A 21,932-nucleotide genomic window follows, 5' to 3' on the forward strand; every position below is an offset into this window, starting at 1 on the left:
TGCTGACAGGCAATTCTGCTCCAAAGGGTTTGCACCACAGGAAATTGTATTTTGTTTGTATTCAAAATTTAAAGCCATGTGAATGTGAAGCAGGGTCCACTCTTTCTCATGGCCGGCATTAATGGAAGGGCCCATAATGGGGAAAAAGTTAAGTGTCCCCTGGACTATAGTCTCATTGCCCGCCCAGCTCCGAATGAAACAAAAGTTGCAAAGCTAGCAATTATATCTTTTGACTTTAATGCCCCTCATGCCCATCACCCAGTCGTCAGAATTAGATTTGCTAATTCCACACTCAAAATCCTTTTTAAATTTAAATTTGCTTATAATCTGCAACTTGTCAAATCACTTTCCTAAGTTCTAAAGGTCGGTTTGAATTCTGACGGCTCCTCTCCACGTGCAGATACTCGGATTTTGCTTGGTACACAAGCCTCTACTTTGATGACCTTTTGTTGAATAAAAAACAATCCAGAAATGAACAGGATTCTGCATTTTTGTGTTTTTCCCAGTTCCAGTCTTTTTGTGTTAAATTCTTTTCTTTGCCATTGATTTTAGGGCTGCGATGCCCCTCTGCTGGATCCATATTCTGTAGGCATTGACATGAATATAGGAACAGTGTTGATCAAGTTTCCTTAGAGAATAAGACTATGGAAAGTTATGAATGATGCATACCTTAATAGGTGGGGTTCAGCTCTATTCTTTGGACAAATGGCAGAGATATCGCCAGAACCAGGCACGCCTTGCAGCTCTGCTAACTCGGCCAGGCTTCTCCATGGATCCTCGTCACCTTCACAATCCATTTCCCAACAATCTCATTACAAATCGCCTTTACCTCCTGTTTTACGTGGAACAAACAACAAGAGAGCGCGTCGTCCAGCTGGAACGCCCGGTACGCTGGGGTTGATCTCAAGCTTGCAAATTTTGTTTCAGTTGGGTTATGTTTATTTTGTTTGTTTCAGTTGGGTTAGATTTATTTTGTTCTAAATTTCTTCTAGAAATAACTGTGCAGATTATAGGAAATGTTTTAGGTTGTACTCTCTACAGATTATTGGCAATACATAAAGATTTTATTCAATTCTTAACCATTATCATCAACATATAAAAAATTTACCATAGTCACATTCATCATTAGGAACACAAAATTTTCTTCATCATCGTCACATTTATCGATAAAATTGGAATGATACACAGAAATTTAACATGGCGCCTGCCCAAAAATGACACCCACAAATCGACAAATAGTTCATCACAAACATATAAAACTTTCACAAACACATAAATTTTTCACCATCCCTTAAGAACATATAAAACTTTCACCATTATCAAGAACACATAAAACTTTCATTCAAATAAAAGTTGGCCACAACTAACCTGGATTCAACTCTAAACCTGATCCTGAATGTGGCTTGGAGCCCCTAGAAAACAATGAATAGGTTTACAACTTTTGTTTTTTAAATAGTCATGTTTCAGGAATAGCTGTGTTCAATATTTTCAGATCATTGATTAACCTCACTGGCTTATCAATCTTGAAGATGAATCAAGTCAAGTTGGAAATGCCAATATGAGAAAATGAAACACACTATTCATAAAACATTTTCACAATTTTTTCCAAATCATATGCATTTTCTTTGAGGTTTTGGTTTGGTGAGTTGAGCTGTGGAGATTGGAGTTTACTTCAAATAATTTAGCTTCAATTTTAAATAAATTTGTGAACTGAGAGAACCCTGAACCTTAGACAAAATAATATACTTCTGTAATGATAATGCTTCAGGAATAGTTGTGTTTAATTTTCTCATACGAACCAAGGTGGAAATCACACTTTATTATGAAACATTTTTCAGTGACTATGGTGGAAATCACATATAATAATGTCTTTAAAACAAGATTTGGATATGAGAGCCTGATTCATGTTTCTTGAACAGTTGTGTTTAATTTTCTCATATGAACCAAGGTGGAAATCACACATTATTCTCAAACATTTCTGAGTGCTTAGGGTGGAAATCACAGATAATAATGTCATTAAAACAAGATTTGGATTTCATAGCTCGATTAATGTATTTTACAGTATAGAATCTATAAACAGATTTGGATTTGGATTTAAATAATGTTTGGTTGGTTTATAAAAACAATTGCAAATAAAGGAATTAGATCTCTCAGTTTATGTTAAATTTGTTCAGGTTAGATTTTATGTTAGATTTATATTTAAAATTCACTCAATTTGTTCATGTTAATTTTGTTCATGTTAGATTTGCTCGGGTTAGATTCATATTTAAAATTAGTTCATATTAAATCTGTATTTAAAATAGATTTATACTGATTTATATTTTGTATTTAAAATAGATTTATACTGATTTATATATAGAGACAGAAGACAAGTTTTATCGGATTATGTTTATGCAGATCCTGAAGCAGAAGTGGTTTCATTGTCACCCAAGACATTGATGGAATCAGACAAATATGTGTGCGAGATATGCGAGCAGGGATTCCAGAGAGACCAAAATCTTCAGATGCACAGACGCAGGCATAAGGTGCCGTGGAAATTATTGAAGCGAGAGACAACGGATGCACGCATTAAACGAGTGTTTGTTTGCCCTGAACCAACATGCCTCCACCATAATCCTTCTCATGCGCTGGGAGACCTGGTCGGAATCAAAAAACATTTTCGGAGGAAACACAGCAGCAACAAACAGTGGACATGTGAAAAATGCTCCAAAGCGTATGCGGTACAATCGGATTATAAGGCGCATCTCAAAACGTGTGGCACCAGAGGTCATACTTGCGATTGCGGTCGCGTGTTCTCAAGGTACATATATAATTTAGATTATAATATTTTTATATGACTATGGTGCAGGACTTATGAGACGAGAAGAAAAAATAAATTAGTTTGATATTATTGATAAATGAGAGATATTTTAATTTGTAATATAGTTTTTTAAATATTTGTAATATAAAGATCGGTTAGTTTATGGAGCTGGGTTTTGAAAAATTGGTGATGTTATGTGTGCTTTTTTTTAAATATATATAAAAGTTAGATTAGAATATTTTTTTTAATAGGAATATTGCATAGGATTAAAGAGAATAGATTAAAAAAAAAAGGAAAAAGAAAAAGAAAAGAAAAAAATGAAATATATATATAGATTTTATTTATAAAGTTATATATAAATTTGTTTGTTAATTTTTTTAATATAAAAATTTAATATAATGTTTCGGTGTAATTTTAATATTAAGTTATTAAGTCAAAAATGTTATTTAAAATAAAAATATAACTTGTTTTTATTAAATATAAATAGTTATATAAACTAATAATTTTTACCCATGATTATAAATTATAATATGATATGTATTTTGTATTAGATTATCTAAATTTTCATTACAATTATTTCTGATGTTTAATTAAAATCCATAAAACATTATTTTCAAATTTATGATTTAATGATATATTTACGACATTTATAAATATTGTAATGTTATATTTATTAGATATATTTATGTATATTGTAACCATATTTATTAAAATCCATAAAACATTATTTTCAAATTTATGATTTAATGATATATTTATGACATTTATAAATATTGTAATGTTATATTTATTAGATATATTTATGTATATTGTAACCATATTTATTGTTGTTTTTATTATATTTTTCTTTTTTACATATTTATAACTAGGTTATATTTTTCATGTAATTATTATTTAAAAGAAATAAAAAATAAGATTTTATGAATTAGTGTTGAAGTTTATTATATATTGTTTCAGTATATATTGTTTTTAATTTTGTTGTAATTATGTATATTACAATTATAATTATAATTGTGAATATTGTTTTATAATAAATACGAGTAATAATTTCACTATTTTGTATTTTGGATTTTTTTTTTTAATATTTGAGAATACAAATTTTTGTGATTCATAGTTTCTCACTGTAGTTCTTATATAACCCTCAAGTATGATTCATTATTATGAAGACTATACTTTTTAATATAATTTACATAAAAAATTAAATAGATAAATTATATATATATAATTTTCTCCAAATAATAAATTATAAGTAATTATTTTACATTAATATATATATTTTATATAAAAAAATATAACAATTTTTTATTATTTTTAAAATTTACATTTATTAATAAACTATATATATATTTTTTTATTCATTTCTTATATCATATTGTTAGGTTATGAGTCTTTACCATATTGTTAGGTTATGAATCTTTACCTACATTACAATCTAATATATTAACATGTTTATATTTGTATTTATATTATTAATCCCTGCCTCGAATATAGCATATACTAACATGTTTATATTTGTATTTATATTTTTAATCCCTGCCTAGAATATAGCATAGGTCTCTCCATGTTCATTGATTTTGTATGTTTTTATTTTTTAATGTATCAAGAATCTGATATGATGTTATTTTTTAGTTTATAATTGTTTTTTTAAACATCTTAGGCTAAAAAGTTTATTCCATTTTCTTACATCTAATCATCCTTTATCCTAAATCCTAAATGACAATCCAATACATTAACCTGTTTATATTCATATATATTATTTTAAATATGGATCATAAGTTGATACGATGTTTCTTGGGTTCTTTTTCTTATCATTGTTTTTGTTAACCTCTTGTAAAAAGTTTATAGAGATATGTGCTCATCGTGATTTGAAACACTTACATACAATCTCTTTTTCCTTACAAAAATTTTACTTTTTTCACATTAAACCTCTTGTAAAAAGTTTATAGAGATATGTGCTCATCGTGATTTGAAACTCTTACGTACAATCTCTTTTTCCCTATAAAAATATTACTTTTTTCACATTACACCTGCAGTAAAAATTTATCTTCAAGCCATCATGATTACAACATCAAATTTAGGAGAAAATGTAGCATATAATCACCTTCTGCTCCTGATTTTAGGTATAAGTATGTTTGATGTAGAGTTGAAAGCTTCATTGAGCACCAAGACGATTGCACTACAACTATAGACAAGATGGTTGATGATGATGATCAGTTATCCATGCCCTGCTCATTCACCGGAATAAACAGTGGCAATACAGTCATTAATGCCACTGAGAGTACTGCTCTTTTCACTGCAACCATGTGGAGAGGCATCGAGAATGAAAGGCTGGATCCTAACTGGTCTTCAATGGAGCAAAGACACGAGCTTCAACTTATGCCTTCCAAGCAACAAGGCACATCTGAAACTTCTGAATTTCCTCAACCATATTCAAAGCCAGCAGATGAAAAAAATTCTCCTCGGTTGCAGCTATCCATTGGACTCGGCAGTGAGATCACAGAAAAGAAACTCGAGGAGAATGAGATCAGGGTTAATGAGGAAATTGAACAACGAAAACAGCTGGTCATGAGGCTGGCATGCGATGAAATGGCTTACGCAGAGCATGTACGAAGGGTGGCTAAAAGGCAGCTGGAATTAGCAGATATAGAACTTGAACGAGCAAAGAAAATAAGAGAACAGGCTCATGCAGAGCTTGATAAAGCTCGATTCCTGAAAGAAAAAGCAACCAGAGAAATTTCTGACGCTGCAATAACTCCTCTGGAGATAACATGCAGATCTTGCCAGCGCCAGTTTCAGTGGCCGCTGCAATATCAATCTCCTTCACTAAATGGCTTCTTGTCGTCTATTAAAGGTGGCGCAGATGATGAAAACTGTCATGGAAACGTGTTTCCAGAAGTTAGCAGGATGAGGTACATGCAGTTCTCCAATCCAACTGTCATAGAAATTGACAAGGGCAGCCAAGATAAAATGCAGATGTCGTTATCAAAACCTAATGACCAGCTGTACGGTGCTCATGTTAGCAGAACAGTGTCAAGCTCGGTTACTTCCTCCACAAAGATCGAACCCTGCAATTAACCAAAGGTTTTTTTTTCATGGTGGATGAATCATGAAGCCATGTGAAGGCGGGAGCATGCACATATGAATGTTGAATGAGGAATATTTCTTCCTGGTTATGGCTGCCTGTGCATTGAACTCTGGGAAATTAGCATTATAAATTTGATATCTCGCCTATTCTGGGTGTTTATTAGTACTGAAGTTATCATTCATTCTTTTAACGCTGGGATTGATTCTTCAAATATTGGACACTGTTGCAAGTCCACTTAATATTATATGGTGTATCGCATCATTTCATTTCATTTGGAACTTGGAGTCACTGAAATCCTGTACTTCCTTAAAGTTGTTTTTTTTATTTTTTTCATGTGTCTGTAATCAACCATAAAAACGAGATTAAGCAATTAGAAATATTGTAAACTGTGATACTTTACTTCATTCTTATTCATCATATTTTAAAATATTTTGTGAGCCAAGGCAGTAAAACCAGTTGTGTGGCAAGATAAGGATAATTCTATGCTTTACATATTCCATGTGGCATGCATCTTAACCTGCTAACTATTGAATATTACTCGTATCATTCTCGTGGATTAAAAATATAATAATATTTACATAAAAGAGCAGATATTATTAATGTCTATTAAAGAAGGTTAAATGATAGTTTGGTATAATTATATAATAAAACTGGGTAATCATTGAGTATTCCTAGTACCATTGTAGATTTTTAACAAAGATAAAATATTATTAATATTTATCAAAATAAAAATATGGTTGGTATAATAATGTCAATATAAAGTCAGAATGGTGTTAAAGTAGTTTAGTGTATTATTTTAAAATATAATAATATCTCTATAAAAATGTGTAATTATTAGTTTCTATTTAAGAAGGTTAAATGGTGGAGTGTAATGATGCCACTGTAAAGTGAGAGCTTTTGGATAAGATGATAAAATGGGATAATATAAGAAGGTTAAATGGTGGAGTGTAATGATGCCACTGTAAAGTGAGAGCTTTTGGATAAGATGATAAAATGGGATAATATAAGATATTATTAGTGTTTAGTATAGTAAGTTAAAAAGATTGGGAGATTAATGATATTAATATAAAATAGAAGTTTTAAATTGATTTGGATTTTTATAGTAATATAATATAAATAATTAAAATAAAATTTAATATAGATAAATAATATAGAGATTTTACCATTAAAAAGTAATTATCTTATTTATTTTTAAAAATTATATAAATATTAATTATTTGTTTATTTTTCATAATTTCCATGAATGTGAAATTTATTATTTACTTTGGATCGAAGTGTTTACGCATTATTTAAGGTACGATATATTTTTAATGCTAGTACTACATAAGATTTTAATGAGAAAGGTTGCGTACCAATCATTCTCCGAACACATCCAATGCCACATTCAAATGATGGAGGATCAAATGAGGACAAGGCATTTACTGGCAATGAAGGACATGAATTCTTCCATTAGCACGCAACTAACATTCATTCCCTCTGGTTCTCTGCTCTGCAAGTGGCTAGACGTTGAGGGTTTGGAAACATTGAAAGTTTTAGGTCAAAGGAAGAGCTTTTAATGTAGACAAATCTTAAATTTCTGTAGTTGCTAATGAATTCAACTGAAATCAAAAGACATAAAACTTCATCTACTCAATCTGTGGAAGGGAAAACATACAATAGAAACAAAATCAATCATTCAATCACATGAACACATTTTTTACTAGGGAACCCAACTGGGAAAATCCCCTCCTCTGTTTGTATTATATTATATGAGAACAATGAGCTATTACAATGACAACTTTAATGCTTGAAGCTCCCTTTGCACTGCAATACTGATCTCTCTCCTTGATTCTTCTCTGCCCAATACTTAGACAAAATAGGCTTTTGCTTCCTCCTATTTCCTTGCACAATTTTGCTCCTAAAGAATAGGGAAAGATCCTATTTCCTTGCGCAATTCCCAAGGAAAATAACTCACCTGCATGTAACAAACTCTGTACACTCACTAGTATACAATAATAATTACAATTTTCCTTTTCCCTCCAACTTCACTAGGCAATTTGAATTGCATGCATGACTAGGGCTATTTTTAGTAAATGAACTAGTTAACTAAGAGTCAATTGAGTTTACAATAGTTCCACTACTCAACTAAACTCCTAATTGACTCTATTCTAGACTAAAGCTCAGTCAACTATCAAACACTAAAGATAACACCACTAAATAGCTAGAACTTAGCCATCAACTTGTACACAACTCTACTACTTGCCCACAAACTCGAATTGACTGACTTAACTGAGTGATTTGGCCATGTCACTCCTATTGATCACTTGACGACTCATCCTGCTTGAAGTTGAATTCAATTTTTCTCATTTGACTAAGGTACAAGTCAAATGAAGTCTTTTATTACTATAATTTAATACTCCCTCTTAGAAAGAAAAAGGTTCTGAAAAACCCCAATCCCACTCTTGTGGAACTTGAACTTGCCTCTTGACAAAGCCTCTGTCAAGATGTCTACATCATGCTCCTCTGTAGGAATGTATTGTAACATAAGAAACCTCCTTTGCACACAATCTCTTAGGTGATGTACCTGATGTTTATATGCTTGGACCTAGCATGAATCACTGGATTTTCATAGAGTTTTATACAACTCTGATTGTCACATTGGATCAATGTAGGCTCCATCCCCTAACTGAAGAGACCAACCAGGATCGTTTTCATCTAAATAGCCTCGCATGCTGCTTGAATAACAATCATATACTCAGCCTCTTTTGAGCTCTCAGTTTCTTATTGTATCAAGAAACTATTGCTAACCCAAAGCTGAAGATTGCTCCTGATGTGCTCTTCCTATCTCAGGGACTCCCTTCCCACTCTGCATCTGTGAAGCCTTGGAGCTTCACTCGATTAGTTTTCTTGTACCATAAACTAGAGTATATTGTGCCTCTAAGGTATCTTAGAACATGTTTTGCTATTTTCCAGTGAAGCTTGGTAGGCTCCACCATGAACTGATTAAGTTGGTTCACTACAAAACAAATATCGGGCCTTGCGTTCACCAAGTACATAAAGGACCCCACTAACTATTTGTAGATAGTGCCATCTTCTACCTCTCCTGTAGAAGCATCCTCTTTCCTCCAGTTAGTACCTAGAGGAGTATACATGGATTTTCAATCCTGCATATGGAATATCTGAAGGATTTCAGAGGTGTACTTCCTGTGTCCAAAAAATATCTCTCCATCTCCCTGCCACAACTCCAAGCCAAGGAAGTATTGCATCAAACCCAAATCCTTCATCTCGAACTCTCTTGCAAGATCCTCCTTGTGCGAATTGATCAACCTGCCATCTCTTGTCAGTATCGAATCATCCACATAGAGAAATAAGATGAGCATATTGACATCTACCATAATGTAATGGATATTGGCATATGCTTCACTCTTAGTGAAGCCCAATCCACTGGGATAATAATCTATGCAAGTGTACCAAGTATGAGGTGTCTGCTTGAGACCATATAGGGATCTATTAAGCCTACACACGTGTGTCTCATTGCTAAAAGTCTCGAACCCCTCAAGCTACTCAATGTAGATCTCTTCCTCAACCACTCCATTGAGGAAGGAGATTTTAATATCCATTTGGTGACTCCTCCACGCCAACTGTGCAGACAATGCAAGTATCGTCCTGATAGATGTGTATCTTACTGCAAGGGGCAAATGTCTCATCATAATCAATCTCCTCCACTTGTGAGAATCCTTTTGCCACAAATATGGCCTTGTACTTCTCAACACTGCCATCAATTGCATCTTTCACCTTATACAACCACCTAGAACCAATAACTGACTTATTCTCGGGCTTGGCACTACTTACCTAACATTGTTCTTCATGATGGAGTTATACTCCTCCACCATGGCATCCAACCACACTTGTTGGAAAGTTTTCACTTTGAAAGAAGATGGCTCAGAATCAATCAACTCTTATATGAGTGCCATATATCTTGTATATATGTCTCGTAATCTCCTTTATTTGTGCAAGGAGCTAGGAGATCCAACCTGCTCCTGAGCTTCTTGTATCAACTTGTTAACCATCCTGGTTCTCTTCCTCTCTTCTCTGGATGTCTCTGTGTGAGTGGATGCCTCCACTCGGCTTTTACTCTGCTCCTCCACATGTGGCTACTCCACATCATCCTCTTGGAATGTTATCTTTCCTTTGAGCAAGATATGACTTTGTGGATCTGAATGAGGCTCCTCCTTTGGAGCTAGAAGCTCCTCCTCTGGTGGTATGCTCAAATCTCACTATAGAGAGCTCCTCATGGCTTTCTCCTCATCAAATCTCACATCACTCCTCATAACAGTCATCTTGAGTGAGGGCATGTACACTCGATAAATATGAGGTGTCTTAGAATAGCCCATAAAGACCCCCCTCTCTGTAGTGGGCTCCAAATTTTTCTTGCTATCTTTGGAGACACGAAAATAAAGTATGGATCCAAAAATTTGAAAGTGGGAGACATATGGATTCCTCCCAGAGAAATCCTCTTCAGGTGTAATCATTCCAAGAATTTTGTGAGGGCTCCTATTCTGCAAGTAAACAATTGTATTGCAAGCTTATGCCCACAGGGATAGTAGAAATCCCTGATCATGCAACATTGCTCTAGTAACTCCTACAAAACTTTTGTTTTTCCTCTCTGCAACCCCATTTTGTTGTGGGTTGTGGGGTGCAGTCAACTCCCTTCTAATACCATCCTTGGCACATAATTCTTTGAAGGCATTAGACACATACTCTCCTCCATTATCACTTCTCAGGGATTTAATTTTCTTTCCAGTATCATTTTCAACTAAGGCTTTAAATTCAACAAACTTTGAATAAACCTCATCTTTCTTCTTCATGAAATAGATCCAACATTTGTGGGAAAAATCATCTATGAAGATCACATAATACATGTGCTTTGCAGTTGAGACTATGGAAAATGGTCCACACACATCTGAGTGAACTCACTCCAAGATGGCTCCAGCTCTGCTATCTCGGCCCTGGAAGGAGGATTTAACATATTTTCCAAGAGTGCATCCCTTGCAAACATCATGTTGATTAAGGGTGCATTTTGGAAGTCCAGTGGTGATCTATTGCATTATTTTCAAAAATTCATGGTGTAGGTGTCCCATGCATCTATGCCAAATCTCTCCAACATCTCAGCCCTGAACATGTTTTGCCTTGCTACTCAATGCAACACATGCATCAACCTCTAGCTTGTAGAGATTTTTAATCCTAATACCAATCTGCTTAACCTGTCTAGTAGCAACATGTTTCAGATAGGCCTTCCCTATACTGAATACCACATCATATCCTTTATCTTCAAGTACATCTACAAAAACTAGATTTTTCTTTAGACCAGGTGTTATGAATATAATTCATAACAAGTAAATAAATAAAATAAATGTAAATATTAAATAATCAAATATTCATAATGTTAAATAGTCATTAATTTAAGTGAAAAGGCATGTCTAAAAGACATTCCCAGTCACGAAAGGACACCTGATTAGTTATATATATGCGGGTCCTCATTGTAACATTCATCACTTGCACATTTTTATATATAATAAATTACTATTACAAATTCCTCTCGTGTATTTTTACATTCAAGCCTACAAGCTATCGGTTTTGATGCTTTAGTGGTATCAGAGCCATGGCACACAATATAATCATGCGGGTCTTTGAACGTTGTTCGCCACACAATGTGCCATTACGTTCAGTCTTGAATGCATTGAGCAATTTAGTAAAATTCAAGGAGCATTTCAGCATTTAGAAAAATCATTTGCAGAAGTTAAAGGATGTCGAAAGGAAATTGATAATAAGGAAAATGATAGGGACAGTAAAGAAACGAAACAAGATCAAGATGAGGATCCAGATGAAGTTGATCTTAATATGGATGAGAATGATGAATATGAAAATGATCCAGATGAAGTTGATCTTGATGTGGATGAGAATGATATCAATCAAGAAGGTGAAAGAGAGGTTATTGGTATTCATCAAATGAGTTGCCAACACAAAGGTCAGGATGTAATTCACATATCAGCTTCAGAATCTAAGCATGATAATGGAAAGTCTAAACAAGATATGCTAAGCAATGTTTCACAGGCAGACCAAGATCATAATGCATTGAATTTCTCAGAAGGCTTAGCTCTTGAAAAGGATTCTGAACTTGAGACTTCTCTTAGTCTTTAGCTAGATGATATTCTCAACCAGAGTAAAATAAGACACTGCAATTAAAGAGTGATAAGCACAAGAAACAGTTAGATATACTTAAACAGAATGATCCTAATTTTTTGAAATTTTCAAAAGAACATAAAAAGGAACTTCTTCAAGTCAATCATGAATATAACACTGACTCTGAAGAAGACAAAGAGAATCTCAAGGAAAGTGTTTTGAAGCCTGGTCAACGAGAAGAGATTAAGAACAAAAGTTTGAAGTCTTCATCAAAAAATTTCCTCACAGCTGCTCATGTTGATGCTTGGTGTCAATAAATAAAGGAGCAACAAAACATAGGAGCTCTTCGTTGCCTCCTGCAAGCTTTTAGAACTACATGTCACTATGGGGATGGGAGAAAAGATGACTCTCTTTCAATTTTGAAAATTGTAAACATCAATACCTTTAACACAATCATGATAATTGTTCTTGGTGAAATTGATGGTATATTCAGGAAATTGTTGTGAATGCCTCTGCCAGGTGGAAAGAGGGAAGAAATTTTATAAATGAAAGACACTCCATGATGGGAGGACCTTGAGGGTCTCATTAAGTCATATTTTTTCAACACAACAAACCTTCAATAGATTGAGTCCCTAAAGAACTATGTTGTGGAACTCTATGGAGTGGACTTATCAAATTCTTATCAGCATGCATTTATATTCATTAATCACTTGGGAATGGTTTTACGACGTGCGCTCACATTAAATACCAAGGAAGCATTGGAGAAGGCTTACAGTTGGCAATATATGAATTGCCTTGAACTTTGGGTTAAATTTCTTTGTGCCAATGCTAGCAATATTGACTTCCAACCTCCTTCCTATCCAATGGCTCACATTGTGATTGGAGTTTCTCATTTAGTGCCTATTGCATGCTATATTGTAATTGGAGTTACTCATTTGGTGCCTACTGCACGCTATACCCCTTTGAAGTTGAGATGTACCTAAATGTTAAACACACTTTCTTTTGCTAGGGGAATTTTTATTCATGTGGCTTCTTTACTTTTTGATATGCTAGAGTGTAAAGAACTAGACAGGACACCAACTGGAGGATATTAGAAAGCTTTTGACTATTCAATAGCATTAAAGGTGCCAAAAGTTTTCTTGAAATTCGTGCTTTCCAATACGAGTGTGTATATTTTGTGCCATACATTCCCAACAAGGATGAACACCTCCATATGTTGGCTGCCGACTGCAAATATTTTCCGACAGATGACGTAGGTAGGACCAAGAAGCGTGGATGCGATTGTGCGAACATAAACATTATCGACTTCATATATATAGAGGGGTTCTTAAATCCCGTCGTTCGACGCTGCGTTATCCACTGCAATTCATAGACCAAGAAGCATGGATGCGACTGTGTGAATAGAAACATTATCGACTTCCTATATACAGAGAGGTTCTTGAATTCCGTTGTCCGACGCTTCCTCATCCACTATCATTAAAAAACAGTCAATGTTCAACACTGCATCGTCCGTTGCGATTCAAAAACAGTCAATTCATTGACCATGCTACCTTTTAACTAAATTCCAGGTGATCATTCTGCGTAAATCCCTGTCAGCCGGGTTTTCTATATGTCGTGTCTCATATTTGATCATGATTTGATTCGTACGGTGGTGATTCGATTCGTATGGCGGTGTAAGGGTATACTCATATTTGATCATGATTCGATTCATATGATGGTGTTATAGCTCCAAATATCACCCTTGGTATTTGTGATGCTTGGTTTATGGCCTAGGGCAACTCCTCCTTCCAGACTTGGTTCAAATATTTTAAAAACAGTGTTTTACTTCCTGTACGCTACTTTTCCCTATGATAAAAGCGTGTACACGCGGGTTAGTCTATACCCAACCCACATATATGTGTTAAAACACTTTAAAAAATTAAATTTCCTTAATTATGGGTGGAGATCACGGGTTTTACCTGTTGATTACCTCCTAGTGCCCATGGCCCAACTGTTCCAAACTATTTCCCAACTAAAAAACTAATTTGGGAGAAGTATAAAAAGACTTCAATGGGAAGGCCTTAAGGAGGAGAGAAAGGATAGAATTACTATACTGAGATTATCCCCTGATCAAGTCTGAAGTATCCCTGTGCTTCAAGCACTTCCCCAAGTTTAGGAAACCCTTGTTTCCTTGAGTGTTGATATTCTCCCACTTGCTTGAGATATCATGGTATTGGTTATGGAAGGAGGCTGTTGAAGACTGGGACTGGACGGACCTAGAGGACGGTTTTGCTTGGAGCCAGAAGAGGAAGACTCAGGTGAACTCTTTCCATGTTTATTATAGTTTTCTACAATAAAAAGAAACGTTGTCTTATTCCTGATATCGACTTTGTTTATGCATCTAATGTTATTGTTATGGTTTATATATGAATGACTATTTTGATGTATAACTAACCATATACTTATATGATATAAAGTTGATTTCACTAAAATGCTTCATCTATATGCTACTATGTGTATTCAAATTGGTTGATTTGCAGATTCGAAGATCATCAGGAGTTGCAGAGGGTTTGAACCCTCGCTGGAACTACCCAAATGAAGGACATCCGGGTATGTTCATCCTTACATAGTTAGTTTATTTAAGCATGTTGCTTGAGTTGTATGTGTGTTTCTTGCTGTAGATTACTCCTGCTCTGATAGGGTTCTGACCCAAAGCCCTAGGGGACTTATTCCCTTAACAGAATTGGTGACTCCATTGGGGATAACAATCTTGTTATTCCTAGTTTGGGTTATTCAGTGCCAATCAGGGCTCAGTTCTTAGTTTGCTTGCTGTGATTGTATTGCCTACTCCTGTAGGAACTCAGACTTCAAGTCTAATCTTTTTCATTAGGCCTCATTTTTTATTTTTCTTGTAAAACTTCATATACGCACCTTTGTCTGTTTACAGAGGCATACACACGCTTGTTTATGTGAACTAAAACCACATATACGCGAGTTTCTTTTGGTAGAAGCACTGTACACGCACCTGTGTAGGGACACAGTCGCATATACATAAGAAACCTCCTTTGCACACAATCCCTTAGGTGATGTACCTGATGTCTATATTCTTGGACCTATCATGAATCACTGGATTTTCATAGAGTTTTATACAACTCTGATTGTCACATTGGATCAATGTAGGCTCCATCCCCTAACTGAAGAGACCAACCAAGATTGTTTTCATCCAAATAGCCTCGCATGTTGCTTGAATAACGATCATATACTCGGCCTCTTCTGAGTTCTCGGTTTCTTGTTGTACCAAGAAATTATTACTAACCCAAAGCTGAAGATTGCTCCTGATGTGCTCTTCCTATCTCAAGGACTCCCTTCCCACTCTGCATCTGTGAAGCCTTGGAGCTTCACTCCATTAGTTTTCTTGTACCATAAACCAAAGTATATTGTGCCTCTAAGGTATATTAGAACATGTTTTGCTATTTTCCAGTGAAGCTTGGTAGGCTCCCCCATGAACTGACTAAGGTGGTTGACTTCGAAACAAATATCGGGCCTTGTGTTCACCAAGTACATAAAGGACCCAACTAACTGTTTTTATATAGTGCCATCTTCTACCTCCCCTGTAGACATCCTCTTTCCTCCAGTTAGTACCTAGAGGAGTATCCATGGATTTTCAATCCTGCATATGGAATATCTGAAGGATTTCAGAGGTGTACTTCCTGTGTCCAAAAAATATCTCTCCATCTCCCTGCCACAACTCCAAGCCAAGGAAGTATTGCATCAAACCCAAATCCTTCATCTCGAACTCTCTTGCAAGATCTTCCTTGTGAGAATTGATCAACCTGCCATCTCTTGTCAGTATCGAATCATCCACATAGAGAAATAAGATGAGCATATTGACATCTACCATAATGTAATGGATATTGGCATATGCTTCACTCTTAGTGAAGCCCAATCCACTGGGATAAGAATCTATGCAAGTGTACCAAGTATGAGGTGTCTGCTTGAGACCATATAGGGATCTATCAAGCCTACACACATGTGTCTCATTGCTAAAAGTCTCGAACCCCTCAGACTACTCAATGTAGATCTCTTCCTCAACCACTCCATTGAGGAAGGTGATTTTAATATCCATTTGGTGACTCCTCCACCCCAACTGTGCAGACAATGCAAGCATGGTCCTGATAGATGTGTATCTTGCTGCAAGGGGCAAATGTCTCCTCATAATAAATGTCCTCCACTTGTGAGAATCCTTTTGCCACAAATATGGCCTTGTACTTCTCAACACTGCCATCAATTGCATCTTTCACCTTATACAACCACCTGGAACCAATAATTGACTTATTCTTGGGCTTGGGCACTACTTACCTAACATTGTTCTTCATGATGGAGTTATACTCCTACACCATGGCATCCAACCACACTTGTTGGAAAGTTTCCACTTTGAAAGAAGATGGCTCAAAATCAATCAACTCTTATATGAGTGCCATATATCTTGTATATATGTCTAGTAATCTCCTTTATCTATGCAAGGAGCTAGGACATCCAACCTGCTCCTGAGCTTCCTGCACCAACTTGTCAACCATACCGGTTCTCTTCCTCCATTCTCTGGATGTCTCTGTGTGAGTGGATGCCTCCACTCGGCTTGTACTCTGCTCCTCCACATGTGGCTGCTCCACATCATCCTCTTGGAATGTTATCTTTCCTTTCAGCAAGATATGACTTTGTGGATCTGATTGAGGCTCCTCCTTTGGAGATAGAAGCTCCTCCTCTGGAGGTATGCTCAAATCTCACTATAGAGAGCCCCTCATGGCTTTCTCCTCATCAAATCTCACATCCCTCATAACAGTCATCTTGAGTGAGGGCATGTACACTCGATAAATATGAGGTGTCATAGAATAGCCCATAAATACCCCCCTCTCTATAGTGGGCTCCAACTTTTTCATGCTATCTTTGGAGACATGAAAATAAAGTATGGATCCAAAAATTGAAAAGTGGGAGACATCTAGATTCCTCCCAGATAAATCCTCTTCAGGTGTATTCATTCCAAGAATTTTGTGAGGGCTCCAATTCTACAAGTAAACAATTGTATTGCAAGCTTATGCCCACAGGGATAGTAGCAATCCCTTGTCATGTAACATTGCTCTAGTAACTCCTACAACACTTTTGTTTTTCCTCTCTGCAGCCCCATTTTGTTGTGGGTTGTGGGGTGCAATCAACTCCCTTCTAATACCATCCTTGTCACATAATTCTTTGAAGGCATTAGAAACATACTTTCCTCCATTATCACTTCTCATGGATTTAATTTTCTTTCTAGTATCATTTTCAACTAAGGCTTTAAATTCAGCAAACTTTGAATAAACCTCATATTTCTTCTTCATGAAATAGATCCAACATTTGTGGGAAAAATCATCTATGAAGATCACATAATACATGTACTTTGCAATTGAGACTATGGAAAATGGTCCACACAAATCTAAGTGAACTCACTCCAAGATGGCTCCAGCTCTGCTATCTCAGCCCTGGAAGGATTATTTAACATATTTCCCAAGAGTGCATCCCTTGCAAACATCATGTTGATTAAGGGTGCATTTTGGAAGTCCAGTGGTGATCTATTGCATTATTTTCAAAATTTCATCATGTAGGTGTCCCATGGACCTATGCCAGATCTCTCCAACATCTCAGCCCTGAACATGTTATGCCTTGCTACTCAATGCAACTCATGCTTCAACCTCTAGCTTGTAGAGATAATTAATCCTAATACCAATCTTCTTAACCTGTCTAGTAGCAACATGCTTCAGATAGGCCTTCCCTATACTGAATACCACATCATATCCTCTATCTTCAAGTACAGCTACAAAAACTAGATTTTTCTTTAGACCAAGTGTTATGAATATAATTCATAACAAGTAAATAAATAAAATAAATCTAAATATTAAATAATCAAATATTGATAATGTTAAATAGTCATTAATTTAAGTGAAAAGGCATGTCTAAAAGACATTCCCAGTCACGAAGGGACACCTGCTTAGTTATATATATGCAGGTCCTCATTGTAACATTCATCACTTGTACATTTTTATATATAATAAATTATTATTACAAATGCCTCTCATGTATTTTTACATTCAAGCCTACAAGCTATCAGTTTTGATGCTTTAGTGGTATCAGAGCCATGGCACACAATATAATCATGCGGGTCTTTGAACGTTGTTCACCACACAATGTGCCATTACGTTCAGTCTTGAATGCATTGAGCAATTTAGTAAAATTCAAGAAGCATTTCAGCATTTAGAAAAATCATTTGCAGAAGTTAAAGGATGTCAAAAGGAAATTGATAATAAGGAAGATGATAGGGACAGTAAAGTAACGAAACAAGATCAAGATGAGGATCCAGATGAAGTTGATCTTGATATGGACGAGAATGATGAATATGAAAATGATCCAGATGAAGTTGATCTTGATGTGGATTAGAATGATATCAATCAAGAAGGTGAAAGAGAGGTTATTGGTATTCATCGAATGAGTTGCCAACACAAGTTTAGGATGTAATTCACATATCAGCTTCAGAATCTAAGCATGATAATGGAAAGTCTAAACAAGATATGCTAAGCAATCTAAACAAGATATGCTAAGCAATGTTTCAGAGGCAAACCAAGATCATAATGCATTGAATTTCTCAGAAGGCTTAGCTCTTGAAAAGGATTCTGAACTTGAGACTTCTCTTAGTCTTTAGCTAGATGCCATTCTCAACCAGAGTAAAATAAGACACTGCAATTAAAGAGTGGTAAGCACAAGAAACAATTAGAGATACTTAAACAGAATGATCCTAATTTTTTGAAATTTTTAAAAGAACATAAAAAGGAACTTCTTCAAGTCAATCATGAATATAACACTGACTCTGAAGAAGACAAAGAGAATCTCAAGGAAAGTGTCTTGAAGCCTGGTCAACTAGAAGAGATTAAGAACAAAAGTTTGAAGTCTTCATCAAAAAAGTTCCTCACAGCTGCTCATGTTGATGCTTGGTGTCAAGAAATAAAGGAGCGACAAAACATAGGAGCTCTTCGTTGCCTCCTGCAAGCTTTTAGAACTACATGTCACTATGGGGATGGGAGAAGAGATGACTCTCTTTCAATTTTGAAAATTGTAAACATCAATACCTTTAACACAATCATGATAATTGTTCTTGGTGAAATTGATGGTATATTCAGGAAATTGTTGCGAATGCCTCTGCCAGGTGGAAAGAGGGAAGAAATTTTAGAAATGAAAGACACTCCACGATGGAAGGACCTTGAGGGTCTCATTAAGTCATATTTTTTCAACACAACAAACCTTCAACAGATTGAATCCCTAAAGAACTATGTTGTGGAACTCTATGGAGTGGACTTATCAAATTCTTATTAGCATGTATTTATATTCATTAATCAGTTGGGAATGGTTTTACGACGTGCGCTCACATTAAATACCAAGGAAGCATTGGAGAAGGCTTACAGTTGGAAATTTATGAATTACCTTGAACTTTGGGTTAAATTTCTTTGTGTCAATGCGATCAGTATTGACTTCCAACCTCCTTCCTATCCAATGGCTCACATTGTAATTGGAGTTTCTCATTTAGTGCCTATTGCACGCTATATTGTAATTGGAGTTACTCATTTGGTGCCTACTGCACGCTATACCCCTTTGAAGCTGAGATGTACCTAAATGTTAAACACACTTTCTTTTGCTAGGGGAATTTTTGTTCCTGTGGCTTCTTTACTTTTTGATATGCTAGAGTGTAAAGAACTAGACAGGACACCAACTGGAGGATATGGGAAAGTTTTTGACTCTTCAATAGCATTAAAGGTGCTAAAAGTTTTCTTGAAATTCGTGCTTTCCAATATGAGTGTGTATATTTTGTGCCATACATTCCCAACAAGGATAAACACCTCCATATGTTGGCTGCCGACTGCAAATATTTTCTGACAGATGACGTAGGCAGGACCAAGAAGCGTGGATGTGATTGTGCAAACCTAAACATTATCGACTTCATATATACAGAGGGGTTATTAAATCCCGTTGTTCGACGCTGCGTCATCCACTGCGATTCATAGACCAAGAAGCATGGATGCGATTGTGTGAATAGAAACATTATCGACTTCCTATATACAGAGAGGTTCTTGAATTCCATTGTCCAACGCTGCCTCATCCACTATGATTCAAAAACAGTCAATGTTCGATGTTGCCTCATCCATTGCGATTCAAAAACAGTCAATTCGTTGACCACGCTACCTTCTAACCAAATTCTGGGTGATCATCCTGCGTAAATCCCTGTCGGTCGGGTTTTCTATACGTCGCGTCTCATATTTTATCATGATTTGATTCGTACGGTGGTGATTCTATTCGTATGGCGGTGTAAGGGTATACTCATATTTGATCACGATTCGATTCATACGATGGTGTTATAGCTCCAAATATCACCCTTGGTATTTGTGATGCTTGGTTTATGGCCTAGGGCAACCCCTCCTTCCAGGCTTGGTCCAAACATTTTAAAAACAGTGTTTTAATTCCTGTACGCTACTTTTCCCTGTGATAAAAGCGTGTACACATGGGTTAGTCTATACCCAACCCGCGTATATGTGTTAAAACACTTAAAAAAATTAAATTTCCTTAATTATGGGCAAAGATCACGGGTTTTACCTATTGATTATTGCCTAGTGCCCGTGGCCCAATTGTTCCCAACTGTTTCCAAACTAAAAAACTAATTTGGGAGAAGTATAAAAAGACTTCAATGGGAAGGCCTTAAGGAGGAGAGAAAGGATAGAATTACTATACTGAGATTATCCCCTGATCAAGTCTGAAGTATCCCTGTGCTTCAAGCACTTCCCCAAGTTCAGGAAACCCTTGTTTTCTTGAGTGTTGATATTCTCCCACTTGATTGAGATAGCATGGTATTGGTTATGGAAGGAGGCTGTTGAAGACTGGGACTGGACAGACCTAAAGGACTGTTTCACTTGGGAGCCGGAAGAGGAAGACTCAGGTGACCCTTTCCATGTTTATTATAGTTTTCTACAATAAAAATAAACGATGTCTTATTCCTGATATCGACTTTGTTTATGCATTTGATGTTATTGTTATGGTTTATATATGAATGACTATTTTGATGTATAACTAACCATATACTTATATGATATAAAGTTGATTTTACTAAAATGCTTCATCTGCTGCTATGTGTATTCGAATTGGTTGATTTGCAGATTCGAAGATCATCAGGAGTTGCAGAGAGTTTGAACCCTCGCTAGAACTACCCAAACGGAGGACATCCGGGTATGTTCATCCTCGCATAGTTAGTTTATTTAAGCATGTTGCTTGAGTTGTATGCGTGTTTCTTGCTGTAGATTACTCCTGCTCTGATAGGGTTCTGACCCAAAGCCCTAGGGGACTTATTCCCTTAACAGAATTGGTGACTCCATTAGGGATAACAATCTTGTTATTCCTAGTTTGGGTTATTCAGTGCCAATCAGGGCTCAGTTCTTAGTTTGCTTACTGTGATTTTATTGCCTGCTCTTGTAGGAACTCAGACTTCAAGTCTGATCTTTTCATCAGGCCTCATTTTTTATTTTTCTTGTAAAACTTCATATACGCACCTTTGTCTGTTTACAGAGGCGTACACACGCTTGTTTAGGTGAACTGAAACCACATATACGCAAGTTTCTTTTGGCAGAAGCGCATGTACACGCACCTGTGTAGGGACACAGTCGCGTATACAATTTTTTGCATGCTTTTTTCAAATCTTTCTGCCCAGAAAGATTTTTTTCTTGGTCTGTGTGGTTTCTAAGTGGTCAGTTTCTGTCTCCAGATTTTAATTATTCAGTGAGCTTACTGTTTTGAATTCTCTCCTGCTTTGAAAAGTTTTTGGCCTCGGTTTTCTTTTGAGTG

The 21,932-nt window shown here is 35.8% G+C and overlaps 2 protein-coding genes and 1 pseudogene across 2 annotated transcripts; all 3 read left to right on the forward strand.

The window, feature by feature from the left end:
• The first annotated feature begins 442 nt into the window (after window positions 1–442).
• Window positions 443–6,163, forward strand: LOC149267442 (protein indeterminate-domain 14-like). The gene is made up of 3 exons (XM_089432746.1): window positions 443–886; window positions 2,398–2,800; window positions 4,942–6,163. The coding sequence occupies exons 1-3, from the start codon at window positions 655–657 to the stop codon at window positions 5,873–5,875; spliced, it is 1,569 nt and encodes a 522-aa protein (XP_089288872.1). The 5' UTR covers window positions 443–654; the 3' UTR covers window positions 5,876–6,163.
• Window positions 6,164–11,826: 5,663 nt separating this feature from the next.
• Window positions 11,827–18,491, forward strand: LOC149267443 (nucleolar complex-associated protein 2-like; annotated as a pseudogene).
• A 1-nt stretch (window position 18,492) lies between these two features.
• Window positions 18,493–19,421, forward strand: LOC149267444 (nucleolar complex-associated protein 2-like). The gene is made up of 2 exons (XM_089411795.1): window positions 18,493–18,528; window positions 18,801–19,421. Exons 1-2 carry the CDS (start codon window positions 18,493–18,495, stop codon window positions 19,419–19,421), a joined length of 657 nt encoding a protein of 218 aa, XP_089267921.1.
• The last annotated feature ends 2,511 nt before the right edge of the window (window positions 19,422–21,932 follow it).

The sequence above is a fragment of the Pinus tabuliformis genome, chromosome 6, assembly GCF_031772625.1.
Source record: "Pinus tabuliformis cultivar Carrire ecotype Pingquan chromosome 6, CPIR1, whole genome shotgun sequence".
NCBI lineage: Eukaryota > Viridiplantae > Streptophyta > Pinopsida > Pinales > Pinaceae > Pinus > Pinus tabuliformis.

Excerpts from the sequence above, each read along its gene's own strand:
- LOC149267442 (XM_089432746.1), top strand. The coding sequence starts at position 655 with ATGAATGATGCATACCTTAATAGGTGGGGTTCAGCTCTATTCTTTGGA. Across the intron at positions 887-2,397 it reads TCGTCCAGCTGGAACGCCCG|ATCCTGAAGCAGAAGTGGTT; the intron begins GTACGCTGGGGT and ends ATGTTTATGCAG. Across the intron at positions 2,801-4,941 it reads TGCGGTCGCGTGTTCTCAAG|AGTTGAAAGCTTCATTGAGC; the intron begins GTACATATATAA and ends TGTTTGATGTAG.
- LOC149267444 (XM_089411795.1), top strand. The coding sequence starts at position 18,493 with ATGATATCAATCAAGAAGGTGAAAGAGAGGTTATTG. Across the intron at positions 18,529-18,800 it reads AGGTGAAAGAGAGGTTATTG|AGTGGTAAGCACAAGAAACA; the intron begins GTATTCATCGAA and ends CTGCAATTAAAG.